The sequence below is a fragment of the Pseudorca crassidens genome, chromosome 9 (genome assembly GCF_039906515.1).
Source record: "Pseudorca crassidens isolate mPseCra1 chromosome 9, mPseCra1.hap1, whole genome shotgun sequence".
Classification (NCBI taxonomy): domain Eukaryota; kingdom Metazoa; phylum Chordata; class Mammalia; order Artiodactyla; family Delphinidae; genus Pseudorca; species Pseudorca crassidens.
The window spans coordinates 61,270,788-61,290,988 of NC_090304.1; the positions used below are offsets into that span (position 1 = coordinate 61,270,788).

The 20,201-nt window shown below is 38.9% G+C and overlaps 2 protein-coding genes across 8 annotated transcripts in view; one reads left to right on the forward strand and one right to left on the reverse strand.

Moving 5' to 3' along the window:
• ANKRD42 (ankyrin repeat domain 42) overlaps window positions 1-7,459 on the forward strand; it is an 85,023-nt gene extending 77,564 nt beyond the window's left edge. Inside the window, exon 13 of one of the 2 annotated variants that reach the window (XM_067750530.1) lies at window positions 7,146-7,459. In XM_067750530.1, the coding sequence (XP_067606631.1) occupies window positions 7,146-7,236 (91 nt within the window). In that variant the 3' untranslated portion in view covers window positions 7,237-7,459. Of the gene's footprint in view, window positions 1-145; window positions 4,653-7,145 lie in introns of those variants that run through there. The other variant, XM_067750529.1, reaches the window with a different exon arrangement.
• Window positions 1-20,201, reverse strand: part of CCDC90B (coiled-coil domain containing 90B) — a 53,553-nt gene that overhangs the window by 14,073 nt on the left and 19,279 nt on the right. For 4 of the 6 annotated variants that reach the window (XM_067750539.1, XM_067750537.1, XM_067750540.1 and 1 more), the window contains exons 2-3: window positions 6,551-6,670; window positions 3,810-3,913 (exon numbers count right to left, since the gene is read on the reverse strand). In XM_067750539.1, the coding sequence (XP_067606640.1) occupies window positions 3,810-3,913; window positions 6,551-6,670 (224 nt within the window). The remainder of the gene's footprint in view (window positions 1-3,809; window positions 3,914-6,550; window positions 6,671-20,201) is intronic. The other 2 variants (XM_067750541.1, XM_067750538.1) reach the window with 2 other exon arrangements.

Consider the following 20,201-nt stretch of genomic DNA (forward strand, 5'->3'; position numbering starts at 1 on the left):
CTTTTCAATGAAAGAATCCCAATTAAATGCTTACTTAACCTCCAAGAGCTCCTCAGCAAATACTCTTTTTTTATTGTTTATTTATTTTAAAAATATCTACATGGGAAAGTTTTTATCTTTCATTGCTTTGCTTTTTTTTTTTTAGTTTTTATTTTTTGGCTGCGCGGCTTGCGGGATCTTGGTTCCCGACCAGGGATCGAACCTGCACCCCAGACAGTGGAAGCACGGAGTCTTAACCACTGGACCGCCAGGGAAGTTGATTTTGAAGGATCTTCTACCATCAGAAATTTCTAGGATACTGAATAAGACTTAGAAGTCAGGTAATAAAATAGAAGTATCGTTTAAATAATTGTCAGTATAACATAGTTTGGTTTAAATTCCTGAGTATCTTTCCTATATTTGGCACTACAAAGAATTTGTGAAAGAAAAGGTGGCCCCTATCTGATAGATTTATTTTTTTAAGTTTTTAGTTAACACCTCCATCACCACACAAGTTCTTTCTTTTTTTAAAATTTATTTTATTTATTTTTGGCTGTGTTGGGTCTTCATTGCTGCGTGTGGGCTTTCTCTAGTTGCAATGAGCGGGGGCTACTCTTTGTTGTGGTGCACGGGCTTCTCATTGCAGTGGCTTCTCTTGTTGTGGAGCACGGGCTTCAGGAGTTAGCGGGCTCTAGAGCACAGGCTCAGTAGCTGTGGTGCACGGGCTTAGTTGCTCCGTGGCATGTAGGATCTTCCCAGACTAGGGATCGAACCTGGGTCCCCTGCATTGGCAGGCGGATTCTTAACCACTGCACCACCAGGGAAGCCCTATCTGATAGACTTATAAACTTTTACTTTGCTAGGGAGGGACATTTTTGTAGAAATGATTTAAAGCAGTCTTACAAGGCAAATGTAACGTTAACCACTAAACTCAAAATCGTGTAGCTTGCTGACTCATCTTTTATCTCTTTTTAATCAAAAGAAAAAGTAGATGAAGGTGTAACCTTGAAAAAGACCCTCTATAACAGGGTTTATAAACAAAACAGAAAAACCCAAACAAGAACAGAATGACTAGTGGAACTCCCATTTTCTCATAGTTTGTGGCTAGGAGTGCATTGTTGGGGTTACAGTCCTCCACTGACCACAATATGGGTGAAAAAGGCTATTTCAAAACTGCCTTGACGTTTAGAAAACAGAGGCTACAGTAGTTCCAGATGCATGGCTACGGAATGACTCAGTCTTCAAAGGGTCTGGAATGCACACATGTTCTCTAAGAACAGCGGTCAGATGGCACAGCCACATAGACTGGAGGTTAAAAATGTGAGTTCTGGAGTCAGGCTGCCTGGGTTTGAATCCAAACGCTGACATTTACTATGAGCCTTTGGGCACGTTATTTAGCTTCTTTGACCTCCTCTTTGCTGAAATGGGAATAAAAACTACCTATATCTTATAGAGTTGTTTTGAGGACTAAATGATATAATGCATGTAAAATGCTTACAGTAATACTTGGTGCACAGTTAGCATTCGATGAATGTGATGAGACAGGTGTCTAATGGCTGAAGCAGGACAGTGTGACTCCAATGTTTTGATGTGGAGGGAGTTTTGCTTTAAATATTATTCCTATCATAAAATGAAAAAGTATTTTTTACTGTGTACAATAGACATCCCTGACTCTTTCCCTATCCCTGACTAATGCTTTCCCTATCCCTCATCTATATTATTGGGGAGGGAGGTTCATTTTCTTTTATGCAGTTCTGCTTGAAATATTCATGAGAATTACCTCAGAAATCATACAGAAGTGGCCTCTAGGGGTTGTCGGTCTTGTTCCCCCCAAATATCATTATGAAGGAGTTCGAAGACATTAACTATAATATTATTTTTGTTTAAGTCTTTAATAAAATGTTATTTTATTACCAGAACTACATACAGAAGAGTAGAAAATGTAACTACATACTTCTTATAGACTCTGAACCTGAGAATAAGGAATTACTGTACTGTGACTCTAAACTCTTTCTATCTCCCTTTCCGCCTCTAAATAGTTTGGGACTCAAAAAGCCTATAAGATAGCACGTATGTGCATCTTCAAAAACTTTAAGTGGAAAAATTTAATACAGTCAAATCTATTAAAAGTGTGATCATTGTAACTATTGTAGCGCCACCAGAGAATATGAATGTTATTCAGACAATAAGCAAATTCAGAATATAACCGAATTCTCAGACTGAGCACACTTGACTTAGCATGGCTCTTTCTGAAGTGATCAGGTATGAAGCTTGTTTGCCTCATGGCCTATGGCTCAAGGATGGAATGGGATTTTGATTTCATACACCAGTAATAAAAAACCCAAAAGTTCAGTAGTAGTGTTCCTACATCCAATCCTACATTTTGTGTGTGTGTGTGTGTGGTACACGGGCCTCTCACTGTTGTGGCCTCTCCCGTTGATGCGCAGGCTCAGCGGCCATGGCTCACGGGCCCAGCCGCTCCGCGTCATGTGGGATCCTCCCAGACCGGGGCACGAGCCCGTGTCCTCTGCATCGGCAGGCGGACTCTCAACCACTGTGCCACCAGGGAAGCCCCTAATCCTACATTTTAAATGTAAGATTAAATGGCCCTGGCAGCATAAAAATTCCTCAAAAAAGTTTTAATTCACTGATTATATTGCAGAGAAACTTAAAAATCTGATTTAAGAGTACCATTAGCTCTTTCAGGATAGCTCAAAGGTTTGGGGGGGATTAAATGAGTGGCTTTTTCTTTGGTGGATTTAATATTAATAGTCTGTTATGATCCTGAATAAATTTAGCTAAAATAATACACATACAAATTTAAAGTTAAGTTAAATCTAGGGGCTGAATGCTTTTAATTCTAAATACATAATTAATTGGATATTACCGAAAAAATCTTTTAAAAATTTCGCTCTTTCATGACCTTTGAAGTAATGACATTTTATGCAAGAGCTCCTAATTTTATGTAAGAAAGAAATCCTAATATTTCTCTGCTGTGAAATATTTATCTGAAGAAGAAAGCCTAAATTTAAAAAATTAAAAAAATATAACCAGAGAAAGAAAACGGATTCTTCAACACAGTAATTAATTCATGATTGACAGATTATGAATTATTATTCTACAGTTAAGTTCATTTAGCTTATTCTATCCTTCATATAAAATTATTGCTTTTTGTCCATAGCACCACAATGACAACTCTTGCAAATTACTGAACCTCTCTGATCCTTTCTTCAGTGGTAAAACAGAATAATTCTACCTACTTTTCAAGGTTGTTAGAGAGATTAAATAAGATCATATATGAGCAGTCCCCAGCACTGCCTCTCACTTCTTAAGTTCTTCGTAAATGGTATTACTTGGCGTTTAAGGATTCAGCTATCTGGTCAGATTAAAGCATCTTAGGTGATTTATGAACTCCTTCCCAGCCATGTATGTAAGTCCCTTCCAGCTTTCCAACTTTGTGAAAATTAACCAGAACATACACATGACTGCAGTAAACTGGTCAGCTCTTCTACTGTGGTGGGCTTTCTATGTGGAAAAAGTTGTTTCACTAACAACCTACCACCATCCCATGAAATAATATAATTATCTTACACAATGAAAGATCTGACAAAATTTTACTCTTTGTGTTACCATAATTTTGTGATGACTATTCTAACTCCTCAGTCTCTCTGGATACTGACTTTGCTACACGTTTTTCGTTTTTGGTTCCTTTAGAGAGAATAATAAGGAAGATGCAGGTGTGTTTAGAAGGTGGGTGGCTAAACAGAGATGCAGTTATGAAAAAGATTGTCTAATGAAACTGTCAGAAGTGATAAAAATGAAAACATTACCTGTTGAGCTTGAGTGACCATCTCCTTATAGATAGTATCGAGGCTGACATTCGATAAAATGGTTAATGCTGATACAATTGTTTCTGCTTGTGCTTTGTCAAATCCTACAAGTGGCAAATAGGTATTTATATTTTTAAAAAAGTGCACATCCTTCTCAAAATAGACAGCTAGAATAACTTCTATCATTTAAATTTTCATGCAGTTGACTCTTGAACACATGGATTTGAACTGAGTGGGTCCACTTAGATGCAGATTTTTCTCAATAGTAAATACTACCATACCACACAATCTGTGGTTGCTTGAAGCTGTGGATGTGCAATTGCGGATACAGAGGGCCACTATAAAGTTACATGCAGATTTTTGACTACACAGGCGGTCAGTGCCCCAACCCCTGTGTTGTTCAAGGGTCAACTGCAGTCTTTTAAAAAAATGGTTATAATTAAAAATCGACAGATTATGCTAAATTACTCTCTAAAAAGCACTCTCCAATTTTAATTCCACTGATCCATTTCCCCACATTTACATCAACATTGGTATTACTAGTCTTTTTTGAGTGTATAATTGGCATTAAAATGGTATTGCATTATTATTTTTATACTTAAAATTTGCATTTCCTTGATTAAGCATCTTTACGTACATTTATTGGTAATTTATTTTTCTGTGAACTGTTTATGGCCTTTGTCCATTTTTCTATAAAACTGCTTAACTTTTCTTATTGATTCATATGAATTCTTTGTATATTAAAGCAATAGGCTCACTGTCATATGTGTTGCTAACATTTTTAACCTTACGGATCATATCCTTCGATACACAGATTTAAATAAATATTTCTGTAGTCACATCTGTCAGTCTTTACTTTTACTTTCATTGCTTTTGAGTTTTGTCTTGCTTCCTTACTCTATAAGTCAAAAAATATTTCTATATTATAATATTTTTCGTAGTCTTTCTTTTTTTTACATTTAGCTTTTCATCAATCTGGAATTTATTTTTCAGTAAGGGAATCTATTTTTTTCCAATGGCTAGTCATTTATCATAGCTCATTTATTAAACAGTCCTTCCTTTCCCTAATTTGTAATGCCTTCTTTATTGCTTTCTAAGACACACGTTTCTGAATACCATTCTATTCCATTAAATCAACTCTTCTATTCCTATAGTTTCATATACTTTATTTATTTATTTTTGTGGTACGTGGGCCTCTCACTGTTGTGGCCTCTCCCGTTGCGGAGCACAGACTCCGGACGCGCAGGCTCAGTGGCCATGGCTCACGGGCCCAGCCGCTCCGCAGCACGTGGGATCTTCCCGGACTGGGGCACGAACCCATGTCCCCTGCATCGGCAGGCGGACTCTCAACCACTGCGCCACCAGGGAAGCTCTTCATATACTTTAAATAACTGTTTTGACATCTGGTAATTTGTTGTGACATTCTTTGATTTTCTTTTTTTTCTATTCTTAAACATTGTGCTTGTACTTCCACATAAACTTTAGTATCAGCCTAGAAACTACAGTTGTTTTTTTACATAATTGGAATCATTCTGCACATGTATCTTGAGCATTTCTCACATCAGTAAATACTCTTCAAACTATACCATTTTCGTGACTAAAATATTCTATTTTATGGATGTTTATGGATGGCTCATATTTAAATAGTGACTTTTTTTTAACATCTTTATTGGAGTATAATTGCTTTACAATGGTGTGTTAATTTCTGCTTTATAACAAAGTGAATCAGTTATACATATATCCCCATATCTCTTCCCTCTTGCATCTCCCTCCCTCCCACTCTCCCTATCCCACCCCTCTAGGTGGTCACAAAGCACGGAGCTGATCTCCCTGTGCTATGCGGCTGCTTCCCACTAGCTATCGGTTTTACATTTGTTAGTGTATATATGTCCATGCCACTCTCTCACTTTGCCCCAGCTTACCCTTCCCCCTCCCCATGTCCGTAAGTCCATTCTCTAGTAGGTCTACGTCTCTATTCCCGTCTTGCCCCTAGGTTCTTCATGACCATTTTTTTTTTTAGATTCCATATACATGTGTTAGCATACGGTATGTTTTTCTCTTTCTGACTTACTTCACTCTGTATGACTGACTCCAGGTCCATCCACCTCACTACAAATAACTCAATTTCGTTTCTTTTTATGGTTGAGTAATATTCCATTGTATATATGTGCCACATCTTTATCCATTCATGCAGCTCAATATCAAAAACACAAACAACCCAATCCAAAAATGGGCAGAAGACCTAAACAGACATTTCTCCAAAGAAGATATACAGATTGCCAACACACACATGAAAGAATGCTCAACATCATTAAATCATTAGAAAAATGCAAATCAAAACTACAATGAGATATCATCTCACACCGGTCAGAATGGCCATCATCAACAAATCTACAATAAATGCTGGAGAGGGTGTGGAGAAAAGGGAACCCTCTTGCACTGTTGGTGGGAGTGTAAACTGATACAGCCACTATGGAGAACAGCATGGAGGTTCCTTAAAAAACTAAAAATAGAACTACCATACGACCCAGCAATCCCACTACTAGGCATATACTCTGAGAAAACCATAATTCAAAGAGTCATATACCACAATGTTCATTGCAGCTCTATTTACAATAGCCAGGACATGGAAGCAACCTAAACAGTGACTCTTAATTGTTCATAATGGTGATGTTGTCTTGACTAGGTAATTTGTTATGAGTGCTGCTGATATTCTTTCAAAAGGGACCCATGTTTCTCACCATGAGTTTCCAAGTCCTGAACCAATGCATGCGTATCAAACGTTAATTTCCTTTGTTCTAAAGGAGTTATGTCCACTGGCCTCATATCATATCCTTCCTTGGTTGCGGTGGTGAAGAAATCTGAAAAGAGAAGGCAGTTTTTTTTGTAGTAACTAATAGAAGCGTCACATTTTAGCTTCTAAAGCATTTCCCCCCATCTATTTGTAATACAGTTCCAGCTCTTCTACTTGGGAATTCTGTAATTTCAAGCAAGATAAAGGATTTATCTGAGCCCCTGATTCTTTTTTTTTTTTTTCGCCACGCCGTGCAGCATGCAGGTTCTTAATTCCCTGACTAGGGATCGAACCCATACCCGCTGCATTGGGAGGGTAGTCTTAACCACTGGACTGCCAGGGAAGTCCTTGAGCCCCTGATTCTTTTATTTGAAAGTCTCTAACATTATTCTGTACGTAGTAAACATTCAGTAAATGTTTGCTGTCTTTTAGTATTCCAAAATTTTAAGAGTCAGTCTAACATCATAACATAATATACATCAAAAGCTTTGGGGGGGACTTTCCTGGTGGCGCAGTGGTTAAGAATCCGCCTGCCAATGCAGGGGACATGGGTTCGAGCCCTGGTCTGGGATGATCCCACATGCCGCGGAACAACTAAGCCCGTACGCCACAGCTACTGAGCCTGCGCTCTAGAGCCCGTGAGCCACAGATACTGAGCCCGCATGCCACAACTACTGAAGCCCACGCGCCTAGAGCCCGTGTTCCGCAACAAAGAGAAGCCACCACAATGAGAAGCCCGCACACTGCAACGAAGAGTAGACACCGCTCGCCTCAACTAGAGAAAGCCTGCGCACAGCAACAAAGACCCAAAGTAGCCCAAAGTAAATAAATAAATTTATTAAAAAAAAAAAAAAAAGCTTTGGGTATTGCTGGCACACCTCTAATTACTGGAGAGCAGAAACTGTCCAGCAACTCTCCTTCTTGCTCAGAAGTCTTTCATAGAGCTGTGATAATTTTTAGACATATACCCCCGTCTAAAGTAGCTTTCTGTCCTCCCACTCTTTATATATCCACAGTTTATTTCCTACACAGTTCTCAGTTCTAATCTGAAATTATCTTGTTTACTGCTTGTCTCTCTGAACCAGAATGTAAGTGCCATGAGGCCTGGACTGTGTCTTTCATCTGTATCTTTAGTACCTAAAACAGTGCTTGGCAAATAGTTGGCTCACAGTATTTTATTGTTGAATCAATCAGTGAATCGGATTTTAAATCCGGAAGTATTTAGTGGTATCAACACAAAAGACCTAGGACGTTGTTCTCATTTTTGAAATAAATGTCCTATTTCAATAAATTCCCAATTTTTAACCTAGACACATAATGGTTCCTTTCTATCTACTGCTGATGAATTTATTAAAAAGTATTTTCTTTGGGGGAGAACTCTGTCTATATACAACTTTATTGCCATTACTATGTATTATGTGAAATAACTGCTAATTAGTATAAACTACTAATCAAACACAAGGTACTATACTAGATACTTTATATACTACTAAGGCATCATGGTATTATTCACCTTTTTAGATAAGAAAATCAAGCCTAGGAAAGGTAAAGCCTAAGGTTTTGCCTAAGGTCTTGCCTAAGGTCATAGAGTCTCTGGCAGAATCAGGATTCAGATCCAGGTCTTCTGACTCCAGATCTCATGCTGTCTTATACCCCATGCTGTCTTTTTTATCCTAAGCCACTTAAGACATCTAGGTACTTAAAAGACAAAGCTGCAACCTCAGGTATTACTTTTCTGCTAGTATAGTGTAAGGCAAATGTGATTCCTTCCTATATAACTTTCTAGTCAAGAAACATCTGAGTGCCAGGCACTGTGTTAGGCACAGGGGATGATGAGCAAAACCAGACATAACAGATGTCTTCATTGACTTTATAGACTAATAAACAGGAAACAGATGTTTTTAAAAAAAATCTAAAGATAAACTCTAATTCAAATAATGGAAGAGTAATGTCTAGTCCTTTATATTAATTAATTCAAGTACTCAGATGAATTCTGGTTAACCAGAAATAAAAGGAAGCAGATGTAAAGGTGGATCAATTTTGAACACACACACACTCATTAGCACAGAGGTCGACAATCTTTTTGGCTTTGAGTGGCATCTAGAAGACTTAAGCAGTGTGCCTGTGGGTCAATATTAAACCTAAGGAGGGAGAGAAAAAGAAAACTAGAGGAAAAAGAGGGGCAGATTTCCATAACAACTGCATTAGGAACAATGATTGGTACCCTTAGTTACCTATCCTTGATTAGAAGTTCATTCAGTTGATTAGAAGTTCAGTCTTTTATTTGGGGTTTAGGGGAAAAAATCAGTAATAATATTTATACAACATGTTACTATTTTCACACCTATTACTTTATCCTTAAAATTCTCATGTTGTGGATGAGGAAAACTGAGGCTCAGAGGAGCTAAGTAATTTGAGATCTTATGGTCTCAGAGCAAGGCATATTAGTACATAGTTCCTCTGACTTCAGTCAACAAACTCTGAATACCTTCCACAAGGAGAAGCTTCCTACTTGTTGACTGAAAAAAAAAAAAGTGCAACCTAAAAGTTGAGAATTATGTTTTATTCAGTGGATTTTCTGAGGACTTAAGCCTGGAGGACAGCCTCTCAGATCGTCTGAGAGACTGCTCCGAAGAGGTAAGGGAGGAGCCAAGATATACAGGAGTTTTGCAACAAAAACCAGGTAGTTGGAACATCAAAAGATTACTGTTAAAGAAAACCAGACATCTCAAGTTAATGAATTTAGCACTTTACTATGTATGGGAAGATGCAAGGGTCTGGGCTCACTGAAATCATTCCTTTGATATGCACCTTAACTATCTAGGACCGGTGTCCTGCTTTTCTCCACCCTGAATCCCCTCAGAGTGCATAGCTGAGGGTGGCTGCAGTGGCTGGTGGCTGCAGCATCCTTCGTTTACTGATATGGCAGGCAACATTGTTCATCCACGGTGCCTCGCCTTGCTCATAAATCCAACCATCATTTGGGAAGCATTTCATGACCAATTTTGTCCCATGGTGCTAGGAAGGCTCATTCCTAGATCAGGTGAAGATTCTGTTGATAGGCTATACTCAATGTGTTAATTTTTGGATTAGGCCCTGTTGATAATCTGAACTTCTCTGGATCACCTGTCTTACTAGTCTCTTTTGATCCAGGAAATGTTTTCCCTTGTTGCTTCTTCCCATAACTAGAGTTGTACTATTACAGTTATTTTATGTAGGTTATGTATATATAACCAACAGTCTGAAGACTTTTAGCCATCATTAATTTTGCTGGAGACCTGGTTACACATTGGGTAATGCAAAAGACAACAATTTTTTTTTTTTCCTGGCCACGCTGTGCAGCTTGTGGGATCTTCCCCGACCAGGGATTGAACCTGCAACCTCAGCAGTAAAAGCTTGGAGTCCTAACCACTAGACCACCAGGGAATTCCCCAGTAGACAGTAATCTTATAAAACAGACAGGATGTAGGTAACACAACTAATACAGCTTTATACATTAATAAAGTCATAGTACAGCAGAGACAGAAAGTATAAACAAATTGAAAACAAGGAGAACAAATTAAAGCAATGATTAGTATAACTAGTTGTAATCTGGTTGCAATAAACCATCAAGTTCACAGGGGAGCCAGCTGGAGAAGCCAAATTCTGGAAGGATCAGGCAGAGAGAAAATGATATATATTTCATCTTTGTTTACAAAGGTATACTTTATCAACTTGTTGTAGGTCATAGCATAAGAGGAAAGCTTTTCCTGTTTTCCTGGAAAACAAGGATTAAAATCCAGTATATTTCAGAAAAAGTGATAAAATTATAAATCATATTCATCAGTTCATTTAGTCGCATGTAATTAATTCCTGAAGATCTGAATGCAGTCATCAGGTCTCCATCCGAATTCTGTAATATCTTACCCAGTTCAGTGGTATGATCTGAAAATTATCAGAAACTTATATTTGTCAAAAAGTCATTTTTACGAATCTTCTTTAAGATCTTCATTTTATAAAAGCATCAGAGTAAAACAATGATTGTTTACAAACGACAAGACTTAAAATGGCACGGTTAAAGATCTGATTACAATGCAATTGACAAGAAACTTGGATATTTATGTGATGCACATTTTAAGATAATTAGACTTATGACTGATAACTTATACCAGGGCACATCAGATTTTTAGGTATTCCATATAAATTTTGGAATATCTGTATTAATGACATTTATCTATACACTATAACCTATGGTTCATCTCCAATCACTTGATGATGCTTCTCAAGTAATTTAAAATACCAAATAAGCCTAATTAGTTTAATATTCTTCTCTGAGAGGTCTCAGGGTTCCTTCAAAGCATCCCAGAGTCAGCTGGAGGTCAAAAGAACTTTAGTTAGAATTTCATATTTGGGGGACTTCCCTGGTGGTGCAGTGGTGAGGAATCCACCTGCCAATGCAGGGGACACAGGTTAGATCCCTGGTCTGGGAAGATCCCACGTGCTGTGGAGCAACTAAGCCCATGCGCCACCACTACTGAGCCTACACTCTACAGCCTGTGAGCCACAACTACTGAGCCCACGTGCCACAACTACTGAAGCCCGTGTGCCTACAGCCCTGCACCACAACAAGAGAACCCACCTCAATGAGAAGCCCGCACACCACAACGAAGAGTAGCCCCCACTTTCTCAACTAGAGAAGCCCGCGCACAGCAACGGAGACCCAACACGGCCAAAAAAAAAAAAAAAAAAAAAAAAGATGTTAGCGGAACTATTAAAAAAAAAAGAATTTCATATTTGGGAAGTTTGTCAAAAACATCAAAAAGGTTTCAAAACACTTGGTCAAATAGGATCATAGGTTATTGTGAAACAGTACTTCAAAAAACAAATACAGATCACTTAAAGGCAAAGAAACTCACACAATCTGTTTCAAATAGCAATACTCCAAGAAAACTTTGTTCTCTTAACAAAGAGAGGAACCAAATCCAGTTTTGCACCAGCCTACTTTTAATAACAAAATCTATTTACCTAATTAGGTAATTTACCTAATTAGGTAAATTTACCTAAATTTAATTAAATTTAATCTAATCCCAGCCTGACTATGTACAAAACTCCTTTTTCAGGGCTCCCTTTCTACATACCTTCTAAGACTTTTTGTATATGTATTAGTTTATCCCATATTTTTCCATCCAAAAATAACCAGTTCTAGGACAATCATTTTTTCCCCTTAACAAAATGTACTTTCATTCCTCACACCTTCTTTTGCTTCTTTTGCTTCTTTTGCCCATCCTACTTTCCTTGCATATTGAAATGTTTCCCTTATTATTTTTAGTAATTTTAATTACATATTCCACTTTTAACCCTTAAAAACCTTACTCTCTACCAAAAATCGACAATCAGCAAGTAACTGTAAACTGTCATACCAGCATTTCCTTATTGGAATATCCTATAACCTCTAGAAACATATAACATAATTTCTTTCCTCAATGTGGTATAAGATATGGGTCTAATAAACCCAAACATCTTTAGTTTCCCTCTCGTAAGGAGACAAAAGTAGGTAAATTTAGATCTGTTTAGCAATTACTGTTCCAGTATTTTATCTTATTTGAAATGACCTGGATATTCAGTGAACTGCCATCATTTAATTTAACTTAGCAAAACTCAACTTACCAAAAATCTGGAGAAACTATTTTAAATAAACATACCCCAAACATAATTATTCCTAAAGGGTTCACCTAAAAACTCTCATTCCATTCCCCTTTATTTTATAACTTATGAAAATACTACCATACCAAGTTAAAAAAAATTTTTTTTTTTTTTTGCTGACAAACTCTGTAACAGAAATAACATGAACATGTTGACCTTTGGTAAACTTACTTTTATTATAAAAGTAAGATATGTCTACATTGATTAAACCAGCAAACTTAAACTAGCTTTAATACCAGACGTTAATTTAATATTGAATATTTCCTAGATCATGTGACCCTGAAATTCCTTCCGGCCAGTTTCTTTCATATTTAGAAATATTTAATTTGTAAGCACTTACTTTTAAGTCAATTAAATAGAGCTCTTTATAAATTTAATTTTGATAATATTTCCCAGAGGTAGAGATATTTCATACATATAATGTCTACACAGACACATAAACAAATTTAGAGATCTCATAGCTTCACTTTAAAAACTTAATTATGATTCTTGTACTACAATGTAAATTTACTAGTTATTTATAACAGTTGGAGTAAGTTAAGTTTCTTTGCTCAGATGACAAAGGCTTTACTATTTGTGGAAAAGACTTTTAATATTTGTATTCGTCCTTGATAAACCCTTAAGGAGGCTATGAATTAGATTTTGGCTAAGGGAGCCTTTCCAGTGGTTTGAGTTTAAAAAGGCCACTTTTTTCCGTTTTCCCTCGTTGGTTTCAGGTTCTGAAACCTGACTGAGCTAATTAGGTTCAGTCTCAGATCATTGTGGGCTGTATTTACATTTCTGATTTATAGAGATTTGCAAGACAAAGATGTTGCTTTTAATTCCACAAAGAACGGGTCTGTCACCTAAATGATATTAAAAGATTAATTTGCCCAACTATGTTTTCTTTAATTTCCTTTTTTATATCAGTGAGAAGATTTCCAACTAAACTGTAATTCGGGAGTTCTGTGTTCTAGGATTTCAGGGCTTAATTTATCATGCCTTCAAAAGCTTGCATAAGGCATTCAACAAAGGCCCTCTTTCTCAGTTTTACTTTATACTGTGTGGGCTCAGGTAATGCTACTGATTTCCTTTAGCATGTTTAATTAATATTTCCTGAGGGGGCAAATTCATATGCCCTGCCTTATAATACCAAGCAGGGGAAGCATTCACCAGTAAAACATGTCTATTCCACGATATAATTAAGCAAAAGAGATGTAACCATCTTATATAAAGCCCACTTAAAATGGGTACATTTTTATAAATTTTCATCTCAATTCTATCAACTTTTATTCTTTTAACTTTAGTTTCCACGAGGACTCAATCGACAAGTGTAGGTCTTACAAGGAGTCCTAGAAGCCTTTCTTTTTATCCTGACCATTATATCTATTTTTGTATAAAACGCTCTGGGATCCCCAGTGGGGAGTTGAGCCAAGGGTTTCAAGCCCTTTTCTCAATCTTTTAACTTTATTGGCCTGTTGCCCCAAGTAACTGTTGGTCAGGTATCTGAGTGTAATTTTCTTCCAGCCTTTTAAATATATAAATACATAAATACAAACAAATAAATAAAACACTGAGGTAAACAGAGTGGACTTGTCTGGGGCCCTGTAATGTTGGGGACAGCAAGGGATCCCTTTGGCCCATCCAACCTCAGGTAGTGCTGTATCAAACCTTTGATTTAATCCCATTAATTTCCATTTTATTTACTCCATTTAAAAATAACCATCTAAAGATTTCTTTATTAATTTGGGACACTTCCCTTTAAAATTTCCACCTGGTTGGGAAAAAGTCTCTAGAATTTCCCTTCAGTTTTTTTTCCCCCTGTTAATCAACCTAGTTAACATGAATTATTCTAATGTTTTTAGTAGCATCTGTAAGACCCACTGAGGGGAAGTGGAGACCACAAACAAGGCTTCCCAAACCATTTGTATTTTTGGTTTGTTTTAAACTAAGGGAGTTTTTAGGTTAACCACTGCCAACTAAAAACTTGCATTTGCCATCTGCCTCTCTAAGGATTAAGTCACTAGCCACTGCAGTCACTGACCTTCAACACACCCTGAAAGGAGTTCAGGGCGGACATCAGGAATGAGGCACTCTGTGCTCTGGGAAAAATTGACAGAACAGGCCTTGAGATAGTTAGATATTTTCAGGAGAAGGTTTTATGAGCCCAAATTCTTGTATCTTTTCATATTTAGAAAAGCACTAAAATCATCAAGGGAGACATCTGCTTCTCATGACCAGCAGTAACCTTCTGCAAAAATGTGTGCCGGACTGCACATATCCCCCCTTTCACTAAAATCATATATATACTGACCTTTCCCTCTCCCTCTTTGGAGCAGTTCCTCAGAGCTATCTGAGAGGTTGTCTCCTGGGCTATAGTCCTCATTATGCCCCAAATAAAACTTAATTCACAGCTCTCATGTTGTGCATGTTTTTTTCAGTCAACACCATTATGTGTATTTCCCACCTTTTGTTTTCCCCCCCATAGGTACCAATAAAACAGCTGTTTATAATGAGCTCTCTAAAAATTTACCAATTGAAGTTTCTCAAATTTGAAGGATCCATCATCTAGTCATTAATGAGATGTACCTTAATAGTGACTCAAACCAGTAAGATGCAAGAGGCTTCCCCGTAAGAGAGTGCAAAAGATGGAGCCTAAACAAGATCCAGAAAGTTTACTCCCCAAAACAGTTAAGAAAGTACAAGACTTCATTGTACAGGTTGACTCAACAAAGGTTAAGATGGCAAAAAGCCCCTGAGAGGTGGTACAGTCACACAAAAGACTGCTCAGAATCCCAGGCTATTCGATAGGTTGCTAAATGTATACCATATGTGCACCTTTTGGATGGCAGAGACCAAGTTCTCAAAACACACACACATACACACACACACACACACACACACAGGAAGATCAGGGAGTACATTTACATTTAAAAGACAAAGGAAGAGAAATGCAAGTTCCCCCTAGAAGGGCTTTTGTTTAAGGTCAGAATTCTGAAAAGACATTTTTATCAGGCTGGCTTTTTCTAACTTAACTGTGTACACAAAAAAAGAGCTCCATCTTGGGAGAGAGCGGCCAAGATGGTGGAGTAGAAAGACCCTGAGCTCATCTCTTCACACAAGCATAGCAAAATCACAACTATCTGCAGAGCAACCATTGATGAAAAAGACTGGAACCTACCAGAAAAGATCTTCTACAACTAAAGTCATAAAGAAGGAACCACAACAAGATGGAGAGGAGGGGTGAACACATGATATAATCAAATCCCATCTCCACAAACTGGAGAATAATTGTGTTGCAGAGGTAATCTCACAGGAGTGAGATTTCTGAGCCCCACGTCAGGCTCTCCAGCCCAGCGGTCTGACACCTGTAAGATGAGCCCCCAGAGCGTTTGACTTTGAAGGCTAATGGGGCTTAACTGCAGGAGCCCCGCAGGACTTGGGGGAATAAGAGACTTCACTCTTAAAGGTCCACACAAAAATCTCACGCACTCCAGGACCCAGGGCAAAGCAGTCACTTGATAGGCGTGTGGGCCAGACCTGCCTGCTGGTCTTGGAGAGTCTCCTGGAGAGGCGGTGAGGCAGATGGCTGTGGCTCACCCTGGGGACATAGACACAGGTGGCAGAAACTGGGGAACATTCAGCTGTGTGAGCACTGCTGCTGCTGGCAGCTGCTATCTTGGCTCATTAGCCAAGACCTAGTACCACCCAACAGCCTGCAGGCACCAGGGCTGGGAAGCCTCAGGACAAACAACTAACTGGGCAGGGACACGGCTCCACCCATAAGCACTGAAGCTGCCTGAAGACTAAAAAGCCCACAGCCATCTCTGGACACACCCCTAGACAAAGCCCAGCCAACAGGAGGGCCAACTCCCAGCCCCAACCACTAGTGGGCAGGCACCGGTCCCTCCTGCCAAGAAGCCTGCACAGGCCCTTAGACCAGCCTCACACACCAGGAGGCAGACACTAGAAGCAACAAACCTATGATCCTGCAGTGGAGGCCAGACCCTACCCTGGGGCCAGCTGGGTCCTGGCCCTACCCACTAGCAGGCCAATGCAAACTTTGGAACACCCTGGACCCCAGATCCAACAGTGTCAGGAGCTGGCCCCACACCAACAATCTGAAATGAACTCTGGGATCCCTGGGCCCTGCAGCCAGACTCAGAACCAGCTCTGCCTGACAGTAGCCTGGCACTAACACCAGGATCTGGCTTCACTTGCCAGTGGGTGGGCAACAGCTCAGGAGACTTTGGGACCCTGACTCCACCTACCAGTGAGTGAGCACTAGCCTTGGGACCCCTTAGGATTCCACGACCATCCATGTCATGACCAGGCCCCACTAAATAGCAGCTAGCAGCAACCACACAAGGCAGGCTGTGGCAACCAACTAGATTAGGGGCCAACCAAACCTACCAGACTGCCCACACAGCCCTCTTAGGGGGAACCCCTAGAGCATACAGCTTGGGTGACAAGAGAGGAGTGCACCGCTGCGATGCACAGGATGCCGCCTACAGAGGGCCATTTCCAAGGTAACTAACCTGCCACATACATAAAAATACAAATAGCAAATCAGACAAAATGAGATAGCAGAGGAATACATGCCTGACGAAGGAACAAGATAAAACCACAGAAGAAGTAACTGATGTGGAAATAGGCAATCTACGCAAGAAAGAGTTCAGGGTAATGATTGTAAAGATAATCAAAGAACTCAGGAGGAGAATGGATAAACAGAGCGAGAAGTTAGAAGTTTTTAATGAAGAGGTAGAAAATACAAAGGACAACCAAGCAGAGATGAAGAATACAATAACTGAAATGAAATTACACTAGAATGAATTAATAGTAGACTAAATGATTCAGAAGAACAGATCAGTGAGCTAGAAGACAGTGTAAATCACTATAGCTGAACAGAAAAAAGAATGAAAAGAAATGAGGACCGTTTAAGAGACCTTTGGAAAACATCAGCACAATAATATTGCATTATAGGGGTCCCAGAAGGAGAAGACAGAGAGGGCCTGAGAAAATATTTGAAGAGACAGTAGCTGAAAACCTCCCTAACCTGGGAAAGGAAACAGTCATCCAAGTCCAGGAAGTGCAGAGATTCCCATAGAGGATTAACCCAAAGAAGAACACACCAAGACATATTGTAATCATAATGACAAAGTTAAAAATAAAGAGAGAATACTAAAAGCAGCAAGGGAAAATCAACAAAAAACATACAAAGGAACTCCCATAAGGCTATCAGCTGATTTTTCAGCAGACCTCTGCAGGCCGGAAGGGAGTGGCACAATACATTTAAAGTGATGAAAGGGGAAAACTTACAACCAAGAAAACTCTACCCAGCAAGGCTCTCATTCAGACTCGATGGAGAAATCAAAAGCTTTACAGACAAGCAAAAGCTGAAAGAATTGAGTACCACCAAACCAGCTTTACAACAAATGATAAAGGAATTTCTCTAGATGATAAAGACCACCTAGAAGCTAGAAGCAAGAAAACAACTAGAAACAAAATTACAAAATGAAAAAGCTCACCAGTAAAGGCAAACATACAGTAAAGGTAGGAGATCACCCACACACAAAGCCAGTAGGGAGTTTAAAAGACAAAAGTGGTAAAATCATGTTTATCCACAACAAGCAGTTAAGGGATACACAAAACAATTAAATGTAAAATATGATATCAAAAACAGCAATTGTGGGGACTTCCCTGGCAGTCTAGCAGTTAAGACTCTGAGCTCCCAATGCAGGGGGCATGGGGTCGATCCCTGGTCAGGGAACTAAGATCCTGCATGCCGTGCAGTGCGGCCAAAAAAAACCAAAAGCAAAACCAAAACAAACGAAAAATCTCCCAGTAATTGTGAGGGGAAGACAGTACAAATGAAGGGTATTTAAAATGCATTTGAAATTAAGAGAGCAGCAACTTAAAACAATCATCTATATACATAGACTGCTATACAAAACCCTCATGGTGTCTGCCAACCAAAAACTTACAATGGATCTACACACAAGAAAGAAAAAGGGGACTTCCCTAGTGGCGCAGTGGTTAAAAATCTGCCGGCCAATGTAGGGGACACAGGTTCCAGCCCTGGTCCGGGAAGATCCCACATGCTGTGGAGCAACTAAACCCGTGTGCCACAACTACTGAGCCTGCATTCTAGAGCCCACAAGCCACAACTACTGAAGCCCATGCGCCTAGAGCCTGTGCTCCGCAACAAGACAAGCCACCGCAATGAGAAGCCCACACACCAAGACAAAGAGCAGCCCGCACTAGCCACAACTAGAGAAAGGCCACACACAGCAACGAAGACCCAGTGCAGCCAAAAATAAATAAATAAATATATTTTTTAAAAAAAGAAAAGAAAAAGGAATCCAAACACAACACTAAATATAGTCATCAAATCACAAGAGAAGTGAACAAAAGAAGGGGGAAATAAAAGACTTACAAAAATCCAGAACAGTTAACAAAATGGCAATAAGAACATATATATAGTTAATTACCTTAAATGTAAATGGACTAAATGCTCCAACCAAAAGACACAGACTGGCTGAATGGATACAAAAACAAGACCCGCGTATGCTAACTACAAGAGACTCACTTTAGATCTAGAGAAACATACAGACTGAAAGTGATGGAAAAGGTATTCCATGCAAATGGTAATCAAAAGAAAGCCGGAGTAGCAATACTTATATCAGACAAAATAGACTTTAAAAATAATGACTGTCACAAGAGACAAAGAAAGACACTACAAAATGATCAAAGGATCAATCCAAGAGGAAGATATAACAACTGAAAGTATATATACACCCAACATAGGAGCACCTCAAAATATAAGACAAATATTAACAGACAAAAGAGAAACTGACAGTAACACAATAATAACAGGGGGACTTTAACTTACACGTTACATCAATGGACAGATCATACAGACAGAAATACAGGCCTTAAATAACACATTGGATGAAATGGGCTTAATTGATATTTATTGAGCATTTCACCTGAAAGAAGTAGAATAAACATCCTTTTCTCATGCACATGGACCATTCTCCAGGATAGATCACATTCTAGGCCACAAAACAAGCCTCGATAAATTTAAAAAATTGAAATCATATCAAGCATTTTTTTCCGACCACAACACTATGAGACTAGAAATCAACTACAAGAAAAAAACTGCAAAACACACAAACACGTCAAGGCTAAACAATACGCTACTAAACAACCGATGAGTCACTGAAGAAATCAAAGAGGAAATAAAAAAATACCTGAAAAAAGGAAAATGACAACATGATGATCCAAAACCTATGGATGCAGCAAAAGCAATTCTAAGCGATACAAGTTTACCTCAGGAAACAAGAAAAATCTCAAATAACCTTATGTCGAAAGCAACTAGAGAAAGAATAAACAAAACTCAAAGTTAGTAGGAGGAAAGAAATCATAAAGATCAGAGGAGAAATAAATGAAATAGAGATGAAGAAAATAATAGAAAAGATCAATGAACCAGGTTCTTTGAAAATATAAGCAATATTGATAAACCTTTAGCCAGACTCATCAAGAAAAAAAAGGAGAGGGCCCAAATCAATAAAATCAGAAATGAATTAGAAAAAGTTACAACCAACACCACAGAGATACGAAGGACCATAAGAGACTACTACAGGGAACTATATGCCAATAAAGTGGACAACCTGAAAGAAATGGACAAATTCTTAGAAAGGTGCACACTCCCAAGACAAAACCAGGAATAGAAAATATGAGCAGACCAAGTACCAGTACTGAAAATACTTAATTAAAAAACTCCCGAGCTTCCCTGGTGGCGCAGTGGTTGAGAGTCCGCCTGCCGATGCAGGGAACACAGGTTCATGCCCCGGTCCGGGAAGATCCCACATGCTGCAGAACGGCTGGGCCCGTGAGCCATGGCCACTGAGCCTGCATGTCCGGAGCCTGTGCTC